Consider the following 17821-nt stretch of genomic DNA (forward strand, 5'->3'; position numbering starts at 1 on the left):
TATTAGAGAACCCTATAGAAAAAATATCAAGCTCCTATTTACAAAATTGTGGAATTTCGTATTTTTTTGCCAGAAGACAAATCACAGGTGCGTGTTTTTTTCCAGGGTCATCGTATCGACCAAGTGGTCCTAGAATGTCGTAAGAGGGCTTATTCTAACGGAAATTAAAAGTTCTAGTTCCCTTGACCAAAAAAAATATTCTTATTCTAACGGAAATTAAAAGTTCTAGTGCCCTTGACCAAAATGACCAAAAAAATTAGAACACACCTAGGCCCCTTCCCACACTCATTTTTTTTTTCCCAAAGTCAACGGATCAAAATTTTGAGATAGCCATTTTGTTCCGCATAGTCGAAAGCCCTAATAATTATGTCTTTAGGAATGACTTACTCCCCCCACAATCTCTGGGGGTGGGGCTGCAAGTTACAAACTTTGACCAGTGTTTACATACAGTGATGGTTATTGGGAAGTGTACAGACTTTTTAAGAAGGATTTTTTTGGTTTGGGGGGTGGGGCTTAGGGAAGGGATGCTACATGGGAGGATCTTTACTTGGAGGAATATGTTATGGGGGAAGAAAAATTCAATGAAAAGGGCGCAGGATTTTCTAGCATTACTATAAAAAAATGACAAGTTTTTTCAGTTGATAGTAAGGAGTAGTATTGAAACTTAAATCGAACAGAGATTATTACGCATATGAGGGGTTCTAAAAATGCTTCAGCATAAAGAGCGAGGTATTTAGCAGGAGATAAATACCTCCCTCTTTATGCTAAAGTATTTTTAGTAATTTCAACTATTTATTCTACGGCTTTTGTGATTCGGGGGTCATTTAGAGAGAAAGATGGGTTTATTAATATAAATAATACAACAAAACAAGCAAATGGCCCGAAGCAAAGCTTGTTTGGGCTTACAACCCCAATACACATACATATAAAACAATACGAAAAAGAAGAAAAAATAAAAAGAAAAGAAAAGGAAAAGAAAAAAGAAAGAAAGAAGAAGAAGAAAAAATCAATTACCCTGCATTTCAATCGAAACGGATTTACACTTCAAAAGAGACAAAACAAAAAGAAGCTAAAACCACTTAACCAGTATCGCCAAAATCAAAACCAACATCTTGGCTCCACTTGAGGTCCACTCAACTATCAAAACCATAAATATTAAGGCAAAATAGCTTTAATTCCCGCCGAAATTCAAGAAAGCTATCCAAATTTCTCAAAGTCGTAGGTAAACAATTCCATGCATGGGGTCCTAGATGCCGAATAGAGAATTGAGATCTACGAGTAATAGTAAGCGGACGACGAATTATATCGGACTGTCTCGTAGAATGTGTATGAATATCACTTCCTAATTCAAACATACTTTTAAAACATATTGGTAAACAATTTTGAAAATATTTATATATAAACAGGCTTCGATAAAAAATAATAAGTCCTGCTAAAGGCAAGATTTTGCAATCTATATACCTCTTTTGTACCGAGTCTTTAAAACCTACACCACATAACACTCGAAGCGCTTTATTCTGCAAAACTCGAACACGATCGAGATGAGAAGGAAATGTACTACCCCAAACATTGCAACAATATAGCAGATAAGGATGAATTAAGGAATAATACATTGTTCTTAAAATATCTCTTGGGAAAATATACTGCAACTTTCTTAAAATGCCAAGATTCCTAGCGAGTTTAAGACTAATATAATCTATATGTTCTCTAAAGCTGAGACATTCATCAATTAAAACTCCTAGATATTTTGTACAATTCATTCTTAGAATACCCATATCAGCAATATTAAGTCTGTCTATCCAAGGGTAATAATTTGAGCTCCTACCATACAATAAAAAGCAAGATTCACTATAATTCAAATTTAACTTATTAAGCTTCATCCAATTGTGTACAAACTCCAGACAAGAACTAATACGACTCAACAGCTGAATTCCTGTTCGTGCAGCCACAGTTATATGAGTATCATCCGCAAAGCTGGGGACAATTACTTTTTCCCCGTCACATCCAATGTCAAGATCATACGAAATCATATTAAAAGCTCTACATAAATCATTTATAAAAATTAAAAATAACAGGGGACCAAGAACAGATCCTTGAGGTACTCCAAATTTAACACTACTGACTGAAGAAACATTATCTCCTAGTTGTACATATTGAGTTCTTTCTTTTAAAAACGAGGACAGTAATTCAAGAAATGGTCCTCTAAAACCGTAATTTTCTAATTTGGCAATGAGTATAAAATGGTCAACGCAGTCAAAAGCTTTTACAATATCAAGAAAAACAGAAGCGACTTTCATACCATTATCCAACGCATCATTCACAAAAGTTGTCAAAAATAAAACAGCATGCTCAGTAGATAAACCCTTCCGAAAACCAAATTGATTTGGATTAAAAAATGATTTACTCTCCAAAAATTCAACCATTCTTTTAACTATCAATTTCTCAAACAATCTAGATACTACTGGTAATAAAGAAATGGGCCTATAATTTCCTAGTACATTTTTATCTCCACCTTTATAGACAGGAATAACTTTTGCAATTTTAAAACAACTTGGAAACACCCCAGTCCTTAAACATTCATTAAATAAATACACTAAATGACCGGAAATAACAGGGTAAATATACTTTAAAGTTTTAACTGTTACAAAATCAGAGCCTGAAGCTCCAATTTTTAAATTTTTCAATGTTTCAGAAAGCTCAGAAGCGTTGATTGGCTTCAAATACGCCGAAACATCACTTGCATTCGATAAATATTTCTTAAAACTACCTTCATGCTCAGAAATAACTATACTTTGGACCAAATCCTTTCTCACATTAGCAAAATGACGGCACATTCTATCAGCAGTTGTACTATCATTATGTATACCGTCAGGAAATATACCATCATTATTAGGACTTACGACGGATTTTATAATTTGCCATGTTTTTCTAGGGTTACCTTCACAAGATTTAAATTTATTACGATAGTAATCAGCTTTGGCTTTACGAAGTAATGCATTTAACTGGTTACTATAAATCTTGTATTCTGTTTTATCACTTACGCTATTACTAGCCGCACACATTTTGAACAAATATCTTCTTCTAATAATAGCCTTTAAAAGAGCTTGGGTGATCCAGGGTTTCTTTGGAGTTTCTCTACGACGAGTTGCATTTTTACAAATACTACAATCAATCAATAAACTATTTATAATTGAATACCAGTTTTGAAACTTAGCATTAATATCTAGTTCATTACTATTTAAAAATTCAAAATTACATTTCTCTAACTTTACTTTATAAAGAATGAGCACATTATTATCAATGATCACTTTTTTATATCTATTTTGTGAATTTGAGTTAAGCCTAGTACCTTTACTAAAAAAATTTTGAACACTCAAAAATATCCCAAAATGGTCAGATACTTCATTTATTATCACACTTGCATTATAGTAACTGACATTAGCAAAAATATTATCAATCAACGATGCTGAATTCATAGTAACCCTAGTTGGGACTGTAATCATAGGCCTCAACCCATAACTCAGCATAATATTTAAAAACTGGCTAACTTCTGTATTAATAAACAGATTCATTAGGTCAATATTGAAATCACCACACACAAATATAGGTAAGTTTCTACTCCTAATCATGTCCAACTGTTCTTCTAGTAACATAAAAAATTCATTAATATTGCTCGACGGAGGTCTATAAACAACAACCAAATAAAACACCTTGGATTTCTTGCTAACCTCTAATACCAAGCTCTCAAATACCATTTCTCTATTAACCCTTAAATCATCTCTTTCTATAGCTAGCAAGTCTTTTCCAATGTAAGCACCCAGTCCACCATACTGACGAGTCTCCCTATTCTTAAGACACAATCGATAATTACCTATTTCTAATAAACTAGAATTATGATTCTGTAACCAAGTTTCAGTTAGAGCTAATATTTGAATTCCAGAAAACATACATAGTTCATTTAAATATGTTACACTGCTTTGCAGTCCCCGACAATTCAAGTGGAAAACCGTAAGAGAATCATTAGGCATCGATTCAGAAATATCAACCGGGCTAATATAGCGTACTGCTATTTTACTTTCCTCTACAACAAAATCATCAATCCCTCTACTTTCATCTATTATCTCCAAATGGGCCAAATTAAGTGGACTATTCTCAAGTGGACGCAATCTATCAAAATCTACAACCATTTTCAAAATCATTTAAACGGTACTGGTCAAGTGAGAAAAAATCATCATAACTATCCAATATTCTTAAAGAAATCGAGACAAAACTTACGATTTAGTGTAAAGAGCGAGGTATTAACGAGGGTACAAACCCTCTCGTATACATAATAAAAATATAAGAACATAAAAGTTTGTTACGTAAGTTAATTCTTAAGTTACGTATATTTTTTATTAATAAAAACGTTCATTAAAAATTAAAAGCTCTAGTTGCCTTTTTAAGTAACCGAAAAATTGGAGGGCAGCTAGGCCTCCTTCCCCACCCCTTATTTTTCAAAATCGTCTGATCAAAACAAAGAGAAAGCTATTTAGCCAAAAAAGAATTAATATACAAATTTCATTTTAATAATTTACGTGCGGAGAGCCAAAATCAAACATGCATTGATTCAAAAACGTTCAGAAATTAAATTAAAAAAAAGTTTTTTTAACTGAAAGTAAGGAGCGACATTAAAACTGAAAACGAACAGAAATTGCTCCGTATGTGAAATGGGTTTTCCCCTCCGCAATTCCTCGCTTTTTACGCTAAAGTTTGACTCTTTGCCACAATTCTAATTTTTAAAACAATTAAAAGCTTTAGCGTAAAGAGCGATGGATTGCGGAGGGGACAAACCATTTCATATGAGGTTTTAATTTTTAATGTTACTCCTTACTTTCAGTTAAAAAAACTAGTTTTTTTTATTTAATTCCAAAGAAGGAGCGCCAGAGTAGGTGGGAGTTCAACTGAGATAGACGCGTGCAATCACCTCGATTGACCAAAACTAACACCAGTGTTTTTAGTCGTTGTAGTATGTGGTGGTTAAGCTCATGATGAAACTCTGAGAGTTCAACGGGAAGGGAAATTGGGAGGGCAGTTAAGCTCTCACATACTTTGGCGCTCGTTCTTTGGAGTAGAATTACAATCAAACTTCGAACTTGGTAAGTTTTCGTTTAATTTATCAATTCTACTCCAAAAGGAGCACCTTTGCTCCGCCACGAGTTAAACTGAGATTTTAAAGTTCAGCATGAGCTAAACCAACACGAATGACCAACAATAGCCTATTTATAAAAAGAGGCTGCTGTACAAATATTCATTTATAGTAAAATATTTCAAATATAAGAAATGCAATGAGTAATTTCAAAAGACAGATAACTGTTGTCCACTTTCAATTGGTTTATTATAGAACCTTGCAAACATCTTGGTATTTGTCGAGCCTACATAACTTACAATTTGGTCCAAATCAACTCCTCTTGCTTTAAGGTGGGACGTACAGGCAGACCGTGTGCTATGAGCATCATAAACACTGATATCTATACCTACAAGAAATAATACTTCTCTAATCCCTATAAAAATAGATGACTTGGACGCAGCGGTATGAGGCTTACGATATGGAAGAAAAAGTTCATCGTCTCTATTCAGATATGACGTTATTCTAATATACCTAGCCAGGTGCGTCACCGGACAAAGGGATGACTCTTGAAAAGGCTGAAATTTAACTACTGATTTATAGTAGTCCAGTTTCGTTGCTTTTAATAACACATTGATTTGAAAATCAAATTTCCATCGTCATTTTACTAAGTGACAAACTGGCCAAAAATTGATCTTTTTCACAAGCTAATAGAATCAATCAAACCGCTAATTTTTGTGTTAGTCTTGTGTTAAAATCTTCAATTAAAGAATTGAAGATTTTCGATATCCCAAGCTGGCAATCTAAAGAGATCGAATGCGCATTTTACATCCCAAGTACTAGAAATCTTGGATAGACTAGGCCTTCTATTAAAGACACCTCTCATGAACTTTTTGGTGATGTTATTACTGCCTAACTGAAAGTTTGGTAAAACTGCTGAGAAAGCACTCTTCGCAGCATTATTTAGAACTGTATCCAACACCTGAGTGAAATAGTTCCGTAAGAAAGGTCAAAGTCTCCAGTAGAGTCGCCTCCAAGGCCGGGATTCTTCGACAAAAGTCAATCGATTTTTCAATGTAAACCCTGTATTGGTGCTTTGTCGAATCCAGCCATCCATCCATGATAATATGGACTGTGGAAAGATAATATCCTTGGTGGTGAAGTCCTTGCCGGAGACGACACAAGCCGCTAGGCCGAACATCTTGGACAATGGATAGTGCAAGGTCGGTTTCTGGGGGAGAGACAAAGTAAAAATATAATTTTGTAGAAATATAGGACTTCCTATTAAAAGCTTTAATAGTAAGGGATACTAGGCTTGTGAGGTCCAGTTTGGTAAGATCAAAATGCCAGTTGCCTGATCTGTGTCTACCTTCTGAAGGGTCCTCAGAAGTAAACTAAAGGGGGGGAATGCATAAAAGAAATGAGGCTTCAAACTCATTGCAAATGCATCTACGAAAAAATATTGTCTGAACGCAGCCAGACATGATTGCCTTTATTATCCTGAGCAAAACATTTTAATCCTAAATAAACAGCCTTTGTTTCTAACACATTGATGTCAAATCCTTTTTCTTCTGAGGACCATTCAACTGTGGCTATTTTCAGGGAATATTCATCCACGAAAGCCAAGCCTAGTTTGAATACATCACAGCGCAAATATTTATTAATTAATCTAGGCTCAATTGCTTTAGAAGAATGATTGGCAATATCCAGCCACCATTGCAGTTTCGAAATTACATCGGATATTAATGTTAGCCTAGCCACAAAATCACCCCTTGCGTACTTTAGTATTAAGTTTTCAACAATTCCGGTTTCCGGTAATATGAAGGCCCTAATTCCACTGCTGGGAAGGTTGAAACAAAAACACCTAAGGTTTCGGCCAATTTTCGAATCGTATTTGATTTTTGACTAAGAATTTTTGAAACCAAATCTAAAACCTGTTTAATATTTCTTTCCAGCAGGAAAATACGCATTGATCACGAATCTAACACTCAGCCGAGAAATTCTATTTGTTGACTTGAAATGAGAACTGACTTTCCCGGGTGAATCAGAAACCCCAGCTCTGACAGTAATTCACTGTTTCATAGACACTGTTTTGACATACTAAATATGACCTCCCCGGAAGAAGAGAATCATCCAGTTAAACAACTGCTAAATACCATTTTCGTTAAAGTAGGAAGAAAACGGGGTTCATAAGTTTCGTAAAATGTTTCGTAAATATGAACTAAGGAGATGTAAAGTGGAGGTCACGGAAAAAATTGCTGAAGATCCGGAATATGCGGCTAGACAGCATAATAGTAAAATATTATACTGGCATGTTAAGAAAGTGAAAGGGACTAGTCCAAGTTAAAGATAGAAATGGGGCCACAAATAGTGATAAGGAAAAAGTTAAAGAAAGATGGGTGGAACATTTTGAAAATGTGTTAAACCAAGATACAGTTGCAGGAAAAGATATAGATGAAATTGAAAAAGTTTGTGGTACCTTGGATGAGAAGGAAGATTTGTTTAGTGAGGAAGAATTAGCGACGGCACTAAAAGGATTAAAAAAAAATATGGCTCCAGGTGCTGATAGTGTGATAAATGAGTTTCTCAAATATGGTGGCTCTGAGGTTAGGAATAAGCTACCAAAGAATGGGAACATGATTTTTGAAAAAGGGGAAGTACCTAATGATTTTAGGAAAACCTTAATTAAACCACTGTATAAGAAAGGTGACAAGAGCGATTGTCGTAATTATCGAGGTATTAGTCTGGTCTCTGTAGGTAACAAATTACTGAGTAATATGATATTTTTAGACTGAGAGATACTGTAGACAAAGTTTTAAGGGAAGAACAGTGTGGTTTTAGAAAAAGTAGAGGATGTATCGACCAAGTTTTCACTCTTAGGTTAATAATTAGGTAGTCCCTTCGTTGTCAAACACCTTTGGTCATGAGTTTTATCGATTATGAGCAAGCTTTAGATTTTGTTGATAGAAGAGCGTTAGCAAAGGTCTTATCCTTGTATGGTATACCAGAAAAATACATTAAAGTGATTTGTGCTATGTACGAGTTTAATTTTGTTGCGGTTCAGGGAGGAAATGAGGTTAGCGACCGGTTTTGTATTAAATGAGAAGTTAAGCAGAGTTGTGTTCTATCCCCCTTTATATGGATCATTTTGATGGACTTCTTCTTAAGGAGCACAGGAAAGGTAATTGGAGACCACGGAATCAAATGGGGAGGAAAAACGCTAATGGACTTAGATTATGCTGATGATTTAAGCATATTACATGAAAGTGTGAGCAAAAATGAATGAATTTTTAGAGGTTTTGCGAGTTCAGGGTGCTAGAATAGGCTTGATAATTAATGTTAAGAAGATTAAGTCACTAAGACTAGGAATAAGTGAAGATGAAAAGGTGACGTTGGGTAACGAAAAGATTGATCAGGTTGGCAGCTTCACTTATCTTGGTAGTATTATTAGTAAAGACGGTGGGAGCAGTGAAGATGTTAAAAGTCGAATAGTTAAGGCTCAGGGTGTTTTTTTCACAGTTAAAAAAAAGTTTGGAAGAATACAAAGATAAGTCTACAACCAAGATTAGAATATTGGAAGCTACAGTGATGACGGTGGTCAAATATGGCTCTGAAAAATGGGTGTTCCGAAAAGCAGATAAAAATTTGCTAGATGTTTTCCAGAGAAATTGCCTACGGATTGTTCTGGGTACCCTGCTGACTGACCGTATTTCAAACAGTAGTTTGTACGAAACATGTGGTCCAATCCCACTTTCTAGGGCTATATTGAAAGAAAGGTTGAGATGGCTAGGCCTCGTTCTGCGGATGAAGGTTGACAGACGGCCAAAGATTTTCCTCTTTGGCCAACTGTCTGGGGCTACACGGAAAGCAGGTCTTCCTTATTTGGGTTGGGAGGATGTCATAAATACAAATTTAAAGGAAATGGGAACTTTCTGGAAGGGTGTAAAGAGCTGGGCCTTGAATGGATTAGGTTGGAGGAGGAGCGTGCCTAGCTGTGTTGGCCTCAGGCAGCTTGGTGCTGCAGTGACTTACTATTAGTAGTAGCAGTAGTATAAGTTTCGTAAGAACCCTTAGGGCAGATGATAAGCCGTTTGACCTAGACTTGAAAGCATAACAACAATATTCTTCAAAACAAAGGCACATTTGATGATCAAAATCAAAAGGACATGAATAATAAAAATCAACAACCTCAACAAAGGCCATATAACAATTTTGTGTCAGTAGAAGACAAAGCAATAAATCTTAAAAAAGTATATCATTGTTATAGGTCTTCGAAAAGGATGGCCATGAAAAGATCCCAAGAAAGGAGTTCTACGAAAAAAGAATTTTGAACGGATTTAAGCTTAGCTATGCTTTATATTTTTGGAACATTCCACCTGACAAAAGCGATGTAAGCGATATCCAGAAATTCTTCAGATGCGACAGAGTTAGATACTCTCATTTATTTAATTAGTGCCTATGAAAATATAGGAATTTCATCATATACATCAAATTTCAGTTGATTTTATTTTATGGATCAACCTTTTGTCTGAATTGCTTTGGAGTAAGACTAACATATTATACACCTATTAATGTCGTCTTGATGTGAATAGATTTCATAATTCTACTTTGTGTTTTTGCATAGTTTGGTTGTAATTACTATCTATTATTGTGTCATTATATTTCTTTTGTGGTCCCTTGCCCGGTTTATACTGTACTTTTCTTTTTCATCAATCCTATTTTTCAACTTCTTTTCTACACAGTTTCTTATTATTATTATTCATCAATAAGATGTTGAACTCCAATCCCATGGGAATAGCTATAAGGTAGGGACATACTCAGGGGGGAGGGAGCTTCAAGAAACCAGTTTATCATAAATTTTACTGAGTTTTGGGGATTTTCTATTCATATTGCTAAATAATTTTTTTATTGCTTCCCCTCTCCCAGAAAAAATCCTACATGAGTATTTGTTGTGAAGACGTTCAAATGAGAATCGCTTTTCTCTGATTTTTTAGCTTCTAGTTACACCAAGATGTGGAAACAAAGATCTTACAACTAATCAAGTAACAGGCACAAGACTGAAGAGGTATATCCTTGGCCCTTCTGGCTGGAGTAAAAGGAATATTTCATATTTGTGAGTTCATTCCGTTTTTTCATGTTTATCTTTTATTTATTCATTTAATTCTTTAATCGATAGGGATATATCCAGAAAAGCTATTGCTGGGCAGCCATGGAAGGTTGTCAAAGAAATCTTTGAAGGACTGGATAAAAAGTGCTGAAAATCACAGTAATAGTAAACAAGGAATAAGTCATAAGTTTTACCAATGCAAGTTCACTCTTCAGACTTTATTTTAGCTGCTTCTAGGGCTCCCAATTGTGAACCGGTATGTGCGGAGTAATTAAAAGAGAGGAAGAAAAAAGAGAAAAATTTTCACAAAGAGCAAGTGAAATGGAGTAAGATCAAGGAAGAGAGAGAAAGAAAAAGAGAAAGAGAGAGAGAGAGAGAGAGAGAGGAGGAAAACAGTAGATGAAAAGGAGTAGGGGAGGATGGGGATTGTTCGGATAGAAATTTTTGGCGGGTTGTGGCTTCTACTTCAGTCACTTTTTTATTTCCGTTCTTGGCTGAAACGGAAGAAAATCCGTTGATGTTTCATTGGAAATTTTTGTCGATTTTAATCTTACGTTTTTAGCATTGAGCTCAGATTATTCATGTTTCATAAATGTCCGAAGTCAAGCCATCATGCGGGGTGAATTCGGACTATATGGGGTGGGTTTGGACAGAACTGAATTTCCAATAAATTGCTATATACTTAAAAAATCGGATAGATAAAAATCTTAAATTTTATCTCCTACATATTATTAATAATATGTACAAAAGTGGACCCTCGTTATCTCATGTTATAGCAGCTAAGGTCGTAATGGAAAGTGACACCTCACTTTGTCCGCTTTGTTCAACCGGTAGCAGCAGACGATGGAAGCGCGAGAACAATGTCATCAGAAGACATAAATATTTTGTCCTTGATATTTGAAAAGATAAACCCATGCTCCATTTTTGCGCTGCAAAGAGACTTCCACATCACTTCCATTTTTCCCTTTGATTTGGCCAATATAGAAAACATCAGTCTCCTTAGACTTTCTCAGCTTGAATTTTACTAGAGCAAAGATTTCAACTTGAGCATTTCTATGTCAAACAGCTCAAAGTCTTCTCCAAGCTCTCCACAGTGAAGAGACTCGTCGCTTGATTAATAATTCAAGACAGCCAAGCTGGAATAGAGCTACGGTTTATTATTTTCGTCTTCGTCACTATGGGCAGCACTGTTTTTGCCTTTCTTCGCAGATTGTTTCGGTGGTCTGATCGTTTTTGCATTTTAGCTGTAATCTCTTCCTTTTCAGTTGCGTCTGTTAAAGGGCGAGTCTTGCGTCGATCCCGATTCTCGCGACCCAAATCAGAGCTAGCTTCAACTCAGGGGAAGGGTCCAACTTCTTCCAGAGACCTAATCATGGAAGAAGCCAGTAAGGGTCTGGACTTGGAGTCAACCTTCGACAGAGGACTTGGCGAAACGGTTGTTGTATCTAGGTGTCTGTTTGTCACTAGCTATGGTGCAAAAGCTCCCTCCAGAAATATGTCACGATTGAAAGAAAAGACCCAAGTGGCTTGTAACGCAGATGCAATGTTCGACGCAGTAAATTTCTTTAGGAAGAGAGCCCTGCTGAGCAGAGCTACTTCGTCTATCGGAATGCCCTGGCTGGGATGTAACTGTAGCCTCTCATTGATGCACCCTTTTAGTGTGTTCTTGAAATGAGAAAGAACACCTACGTCGAGTGGTTGCGTTTATGCAAACAGTGAGGTGGACGTGTTACAAGTGTCACAGAATTTTGATTGCAGTGTTCGATCACCCTTACATCGAGATGGCTGTCATGGTTGTCCATTAGTAGGAGGATCGGAGTCTCTGAATCTGGTTTGGTGATTTTCGCAAAGTGTCTCATAGCTTCCAAGAATAAGTCGCCATTGACCCATCCATTGAGGTAAGCAAGTCCCGGGCAACCATGGGGGCCATCATTAATAATTCTAGGTACAAAATTCACTCGTGTGAAAATGAAAATCGGGGGGGATTGTCGCTCCGGATATATTGGAAAACAGATAGTAATTACATTTTGACCTCTTTTTGCACACACTGTCTAACCAACCTGTTTTCGTCCAGTCAGCACAAGGACTTTAGGCGGTGGAAACACTGAGGGTATGCCAGTCTCATTCACATTCCAGAAGCGATCAGGTGTCAGCTTGGCCCCAAATCCTCCGTAGACATCAAGTATCTTATCAAAAAACGTCTGAACTATTGGTTTGTTGAACCCACAGTCTCTCGCCTGACTTGTGGGCTCCAGCTTCCTGGCTGAAATGTTTAGATTCAACTTAAGAAATGCGATAAGCCAGACATTCAACGCTGCTTTGTTCCCTGTCAAATTTCTGGTACAGAAGTGCTATTTGCACAAGCGTAAGAATAGGCGGAACATCTGGATTCTTTTATCGTAAATCCATGGTTCATAGTAGAATAGGTTCGGAAATAGTGGTCAAGTTTCCTGTCGTTTTTCATGTCAAAAACTTGCCTTTTGTGTTTGGCTTTCATTGGGAAGCTGACAGAGAGTGGTTGAGGCTCTTCATCGACCCTTACTAAAGCTTCTTCCCTTAATGGCTTTGATTGCTTGACAGAGTGTAGTACTGTAAATTTTTTTTATACCGAAGTTTTTGTTAATTCCTCTCAACGTGTCTTCTTTTTTTATATGAGCCTCAATGGCTTTCTTCACATTTTCTCGATCAGGAAGAGAATCTAGCCGGTTTCTTTTTTACACTCGAGGAATTCTGAATAGAAAAACAATTAGAAAAAAGGCAAAAATAAAAATCGTAAAAGGGATATGATAAGAAAAACGATTGGAAAGGGCAAAATAATTGGTGGTGTTTCTTCAAACAATGTCCGAATGGACCCCACTGTTGTTGTCCGAACCAACCATATCTGAAAGATAAAGTTTGAAACCTCACCTACGCCTCAGAACTTACATATTGCGCCAAAAATCAAAATTGAAACAACTTAACAAAGTCTAAGTTAAACATGTTATGCATTAAGCAAGCTATATACTTATTAATATAGGCTGAATTAAATCTTTAAGTAAAGAAGATACATGACGCCTTACCTTGTTTTTTTCAGTTTTTTTCCAAATATTTCCAAAACTGCTGCACGTGGAGTAACGAAACTACATACGCAAGTAAAATGCTAGATGGCAGGTCTACAGTGTTTTTTTCGTGATTAGCAGACAGCGCTGTAGGAAGAAAAGCGCTTGTCCAGATTAATCCCGCGTCCGAACCAACCCCACTCTCCCCCTACTTGAAATAATATTCTAGATGTACATAAATATTTAATATTAGCAATATTTTACACATAGCCTAGTTACTAATCACTTCATAACATTAAGTGTCTTCATAATTCTTATTTTGCTAATTCATAGCACTCATCCGTGACACTCAATAATTCTGCGAAAAATTTAGAATGTAAAGAAAACTACAAGTGTTTTTATTTTTTTTCATTTCATCAGTAATCAAAAATGGAATAGTATTATTCATTCATAAAGTTGACCATTTTTCAGTGTTGCAAACTGGACTCCAAAACTGCAATCAGAAGACAAAGTCAAGTCAATATTAAAGAAAGCATTTGAGGCATGGGCAGGATATGCAAGACTAACCTTCGTGGAAACGTATTCAACTGAAGCAGATATAGTTATTCTTTTTGGCAACGGTTACCATGGGGATTAGTAAGGATTGTTTATCATTGTTTTATTTTAAAGAATAAATTGATTTAATGTAAAAAATGAAAGTATTTCAAAACCGTGGGCACCCGAATACTTTTTAAGAGGGCACAGGAAAAACCATTAAATGTTTTAAGGGAACCATTAATAGAGTTTTCAGATAATTGCTATTTATCTTATAAATGTTAAAAATTTGCATTTTTTAAAAAATATTTAGGACTTAAAACGGAGGAAGAAAAAGATAAAGTCCGCCATTCACCTACCCCCCCCCCCTTTTACAAGGGGGAAGGCACTTTTGGATGTAAGTTTGGTTCCAAAGCATCAGTTTTGGTCTTTAAGCATGACCTCAAAATGAATTATATATATATATATATATATATATATATATATATATATATATATATATATATATATATATATATATATATATATATATTTAATAGAATTAAAAGAAATGAAAAAAACTAAAAAAAGAAAAAACTAAAAAAGAAAAAAACTAAAAAAAAAACTTAAACATAAACAGAAAAAACTAAATAAAGAGAAAAAAAACTAAAAAAGAAGAAAAAACTATATGCAGCTAAAATTTTAGCACTTTGCATACGTTTAGCTGGGGCGCGCAGTGCCTCAGTAACGCGTGACAGGGGTCAGTCCGCGTGTTGACTGACTAGCTGACATCCCACGTGTTGCTTGGGCGACTCTTATTGGGCGACTAATTTACGATTCCTATTTTTAGAATTACTATAACCAAACTCCTTTCGTGTCAAAAAGTCTTAGATTTTTAAATACAGTTCAGCATTTCAGTATCACAATGCTCCAAGTAAAGCCTTTCCAGTTCATATTTTTTTTTTGCATTTTGAACAATTTACGATTCTTATTTTTTTTTTCATTTTAATTGAAAATCCCCTGTCATGTCAAGATTCCTCTTTTTTAATGGATTTCAGCAATAAATTTCTTTAAGTAAAGCTTTTCTACTTTATATATTTTTTCTTTTTTGACAATTTCTGTTCATTTGGATTTTTGATAACAAAAATATCCTTTCATTAAAAACCCATATTTCTTAAAGTACAAGGACTTAAATATCAAACTGCTTCAAGTAAGGGCCTTCTGCTTCATAATTTTTCATTTCTTAATATTAATTACTTTTATTTATTATACTTTAAAAAAATTAAGATTCTTATTTTCAGATTTCAATAGTAAAACTCTTTTCATATCAACAAATCATACGTTTCCAAAAATTAAAAATTAAAATATCACATTTCTTCAAGTAAAGTCTTTCTACCTTTTCTTTTCCTTTTTTAATAGTTTTTTCTTTCTGAGTTTTGAAAACCATGCCATGTAAAAATTCAGATTTCCAAATTTGAATTTTCAAGTTTTTCTTTTCATATTTTCGAATCTGAAAATTAAATTTTTTCTTCTTTTTGAATTTTCATAACAAAAATCCTTTCATGTCGAAAATTCTAATTTCTAAAAAATTAAGCATTTAAATGTCAACTTCTTCAAACAAGCACCAACATAAAGACCAGCAAGGAGCCTCAAATTAAACAGATTAATTTTTCTATTTTAGTTACCCGTTCGATGGTCCTGGTTTCACGCTAGCCCATGCCTATTATCCTTATGAATTCGGTCATCTTGGAGGGGATGTTCACTTTGACGAAGCAGAGCCATGGGCTATCAATCCTGAGGACTATAACTCAGGTATCTTCTATTTATGTTGCAATTAAATAATTTTTACTAGATTGGTCCAAATACTGATTTCCCAGAAATTTTCCATATTTAATGCCACATTAAAGCTACACTACGAATTAGTGAAAATTGGTGTTAAGATGATACTTAGTCCAAAGCTTTGTCGTTTTCCCTATTGCTATTTGCTTTAAATCACTATCTACTTTCTTTTTAAATGTTTTTCTTAAAAAATACTATAGGGAAAAAAGAAACCAAAAAATAAAATGATTTTTGTAGCTAATTTTAGTATTTGTTGATTGGACAAAATCCATGAGAAGCAAGAAGAGAGAAGTTTTTTTCATCCAATGTAACGAAGACGATCAAGTAAAAAGAGAATTTTAGAGTAGATTCAAAGTTTTAGTTTAGTTTGTAAATACTTTGAGACTAAAATATAATAGCAATTGAAAACAAATACCGTTTTTCGTGTCTAACATTCTATAAGTTCATTTGTGAAGCTGAGAAGCCCTCCAAAATTACGAATTTAATTCTACCAATTAATCGTACCAATTATAAAAGGATAAAAAAAATACCACAAAAATATTTGGAACGGAATATTCTCAAACACTTTTATTCTTCACCAGACGCAAAGACGCCCGACACTTGGAACATTGTATCCTAGTATAATCTGAGCAGATTTTGCGTCACGCCTTTTCAAGTAGTGCCTTTGGTTATTTAAAGTGGAAGCATCTTGATCTCTGAGGGATCTTCAACAAGACTTTGAAGTTGTTACACTTGCCAAGGTATGATAGCTGGTTATTTCCCTATTGAAGCACAAGGAGCTCATATTATGGGCCGTGGTGACCCACTGGTAGCCGATAAAACAGCAGTGTATCAACAACATTGACAGCAGCACTGCATTAACAACATAGTCAGCAGCAGTGTATTGACAACATTGACAGCAACACTGCATTAACAACATTGTCAGCAGCAGTGTATTGAAAACATTGACAGCAATACTGCATTAACAACATTGTCAGCAGCAGTGTTTTGACAACATTGGCAGCAACACTGCATTAACAACCTTGTCAGCAGTAGTGTATTGACCAATATAAAAAAAAAACAACATTTATATAATTTCTTTGAAATACATCAGTAAGCTACAAAAGAACATAGATTTTGTCTCTCCGTATTTCCTTGTTGAGAATAACAAATTTATCAGAGATGGTGACTTCTTCACATTACGAAAACTTCTCCTAATTATAAACTAACACAAATTGTCATTGGTTATAGTAAATTGAATTCATTTAGTTTTTAATTAATGATAGTAATTGTTCAACTTCTGATTGTTGTGATCAAGAGACACTGTTTTAATATCGTCTTTTTGAGTGTAAAACTAGTGATCATGAGATGAAGATAGAAATTGAAATGAAAATCATAAGAATTTTAAAAAGTAAATAAATAAGAGTTATGAATTCTAATATGCTGAATATTGACGTTATCCCGTGTTTTAAGGATGCTCAGCGCACAGTTTCAATTTATTCGAGTAAAAAAAAAAATGGATATTATACGAAGTGTTTCTCTATTCTTTACTTCTCTTTCAAGTTTTTTCCTTCGTTTTCTTTGTTTACCTCTTTTAGTGAAATTTTCTTGATTTGTTTTTCTACTCCTCTTTGCTATTCGTTTGTTTTCGGACTTCTGACAATTTCTTGTCTTACTTTGTAGACTGGAAAATTGTGCTTTGGAGACACAAATGACAGGAAATGCTACTTTGTTATGGGGCAATCGTTTTGGCTCCTAAAATAGGTTGCTATAATTTTTTATTTCCGTTTGAATTAGTTATCTCTCGATATTGTAGGACCATTTGTTCTAGAAGATTATCCCCTGGAAGAAACCAAATAGACAAATAAAAACACGAGTTCCACACGAAAACCTCTACACTAGGAACCTCTGATGTGTTGAATTTGATGGTTGTCCAAATTTTCTCTAGCTAATAGCTTTTGATACGTAGCCTTAAGCTTAAAGAATTTTAAGTATTTGGAATCACTATAAAAATATATATACCTTTGGTCAATACTCAATACTATCCCATGCTGCTCAATGCTTAAAATTAGTTACCGCAAACTGTCTGAATTTTAGTACTAGCAAAATTAGCTTATATATTTGTCGTTAAAACTTAAACGAGCAAAAATGACTGTAAATGAAGAAATGTACCTAAAATGAAACGAAAACAATGAAGAGTAAAGTGAATTTTAACTATCTGAAAGAGTGCAAATAAGGTAG

The 17821-nt window shown here is 34.8% G+C and overlaps 2 protein-coding genes across 3 annotated transcripts in view; one reads left to right on the forward strand and one right to left on the reverse strand.

The window, feature by feature from the left end:
• LOC136042419 (uncharacterized) overlaps positions 1-17821 on the reverse strand; it is a 148126-nt gene that overhangs the window by 90770 nt on the left and 39535 nt on the right. The gene's annotated exons all lie outside the window — the stretch shown is intronic.
• Positions 1-17821, forward strand: part of LOC136042417 (matrix metalloproteinase-2-like) — a 63668-nt gene that overhangs the window by 11354 nt on the left and 34493 nt on the right. The window contains exons 3-5 of the mRNA XM_065727390.1: positions 10099-10217; positions 13721-13885; positions 15444-15574. Coding sequence (XP_065583462.1) covers positions 10099-10217; positions 13721-13885; positions 15444-15574 — 415 coding nt within the window. The remainder of the gene's footprint in view (positions 1-10098; positions 10218-13720; positions 13886-15443; positions 15575-17821) is intronic.

The sequence above is a fragment of the Artemia franciscana genome, unplaced genomic scaffold (genome assembly GCF_032884065.1).
Source record: "Artemia franciscana unplaced genomic scaffold, ASM3288406v1 Scaffold_1268, whole genome shotgun sequence".
NCBI classification, from domain to species: domain Eukaryota; kingdom Metazoa; phylum Arthropoda; class Branchiopoda; order Anostraca; family Artemiidae; genus Artemia; species Artemia franciscana.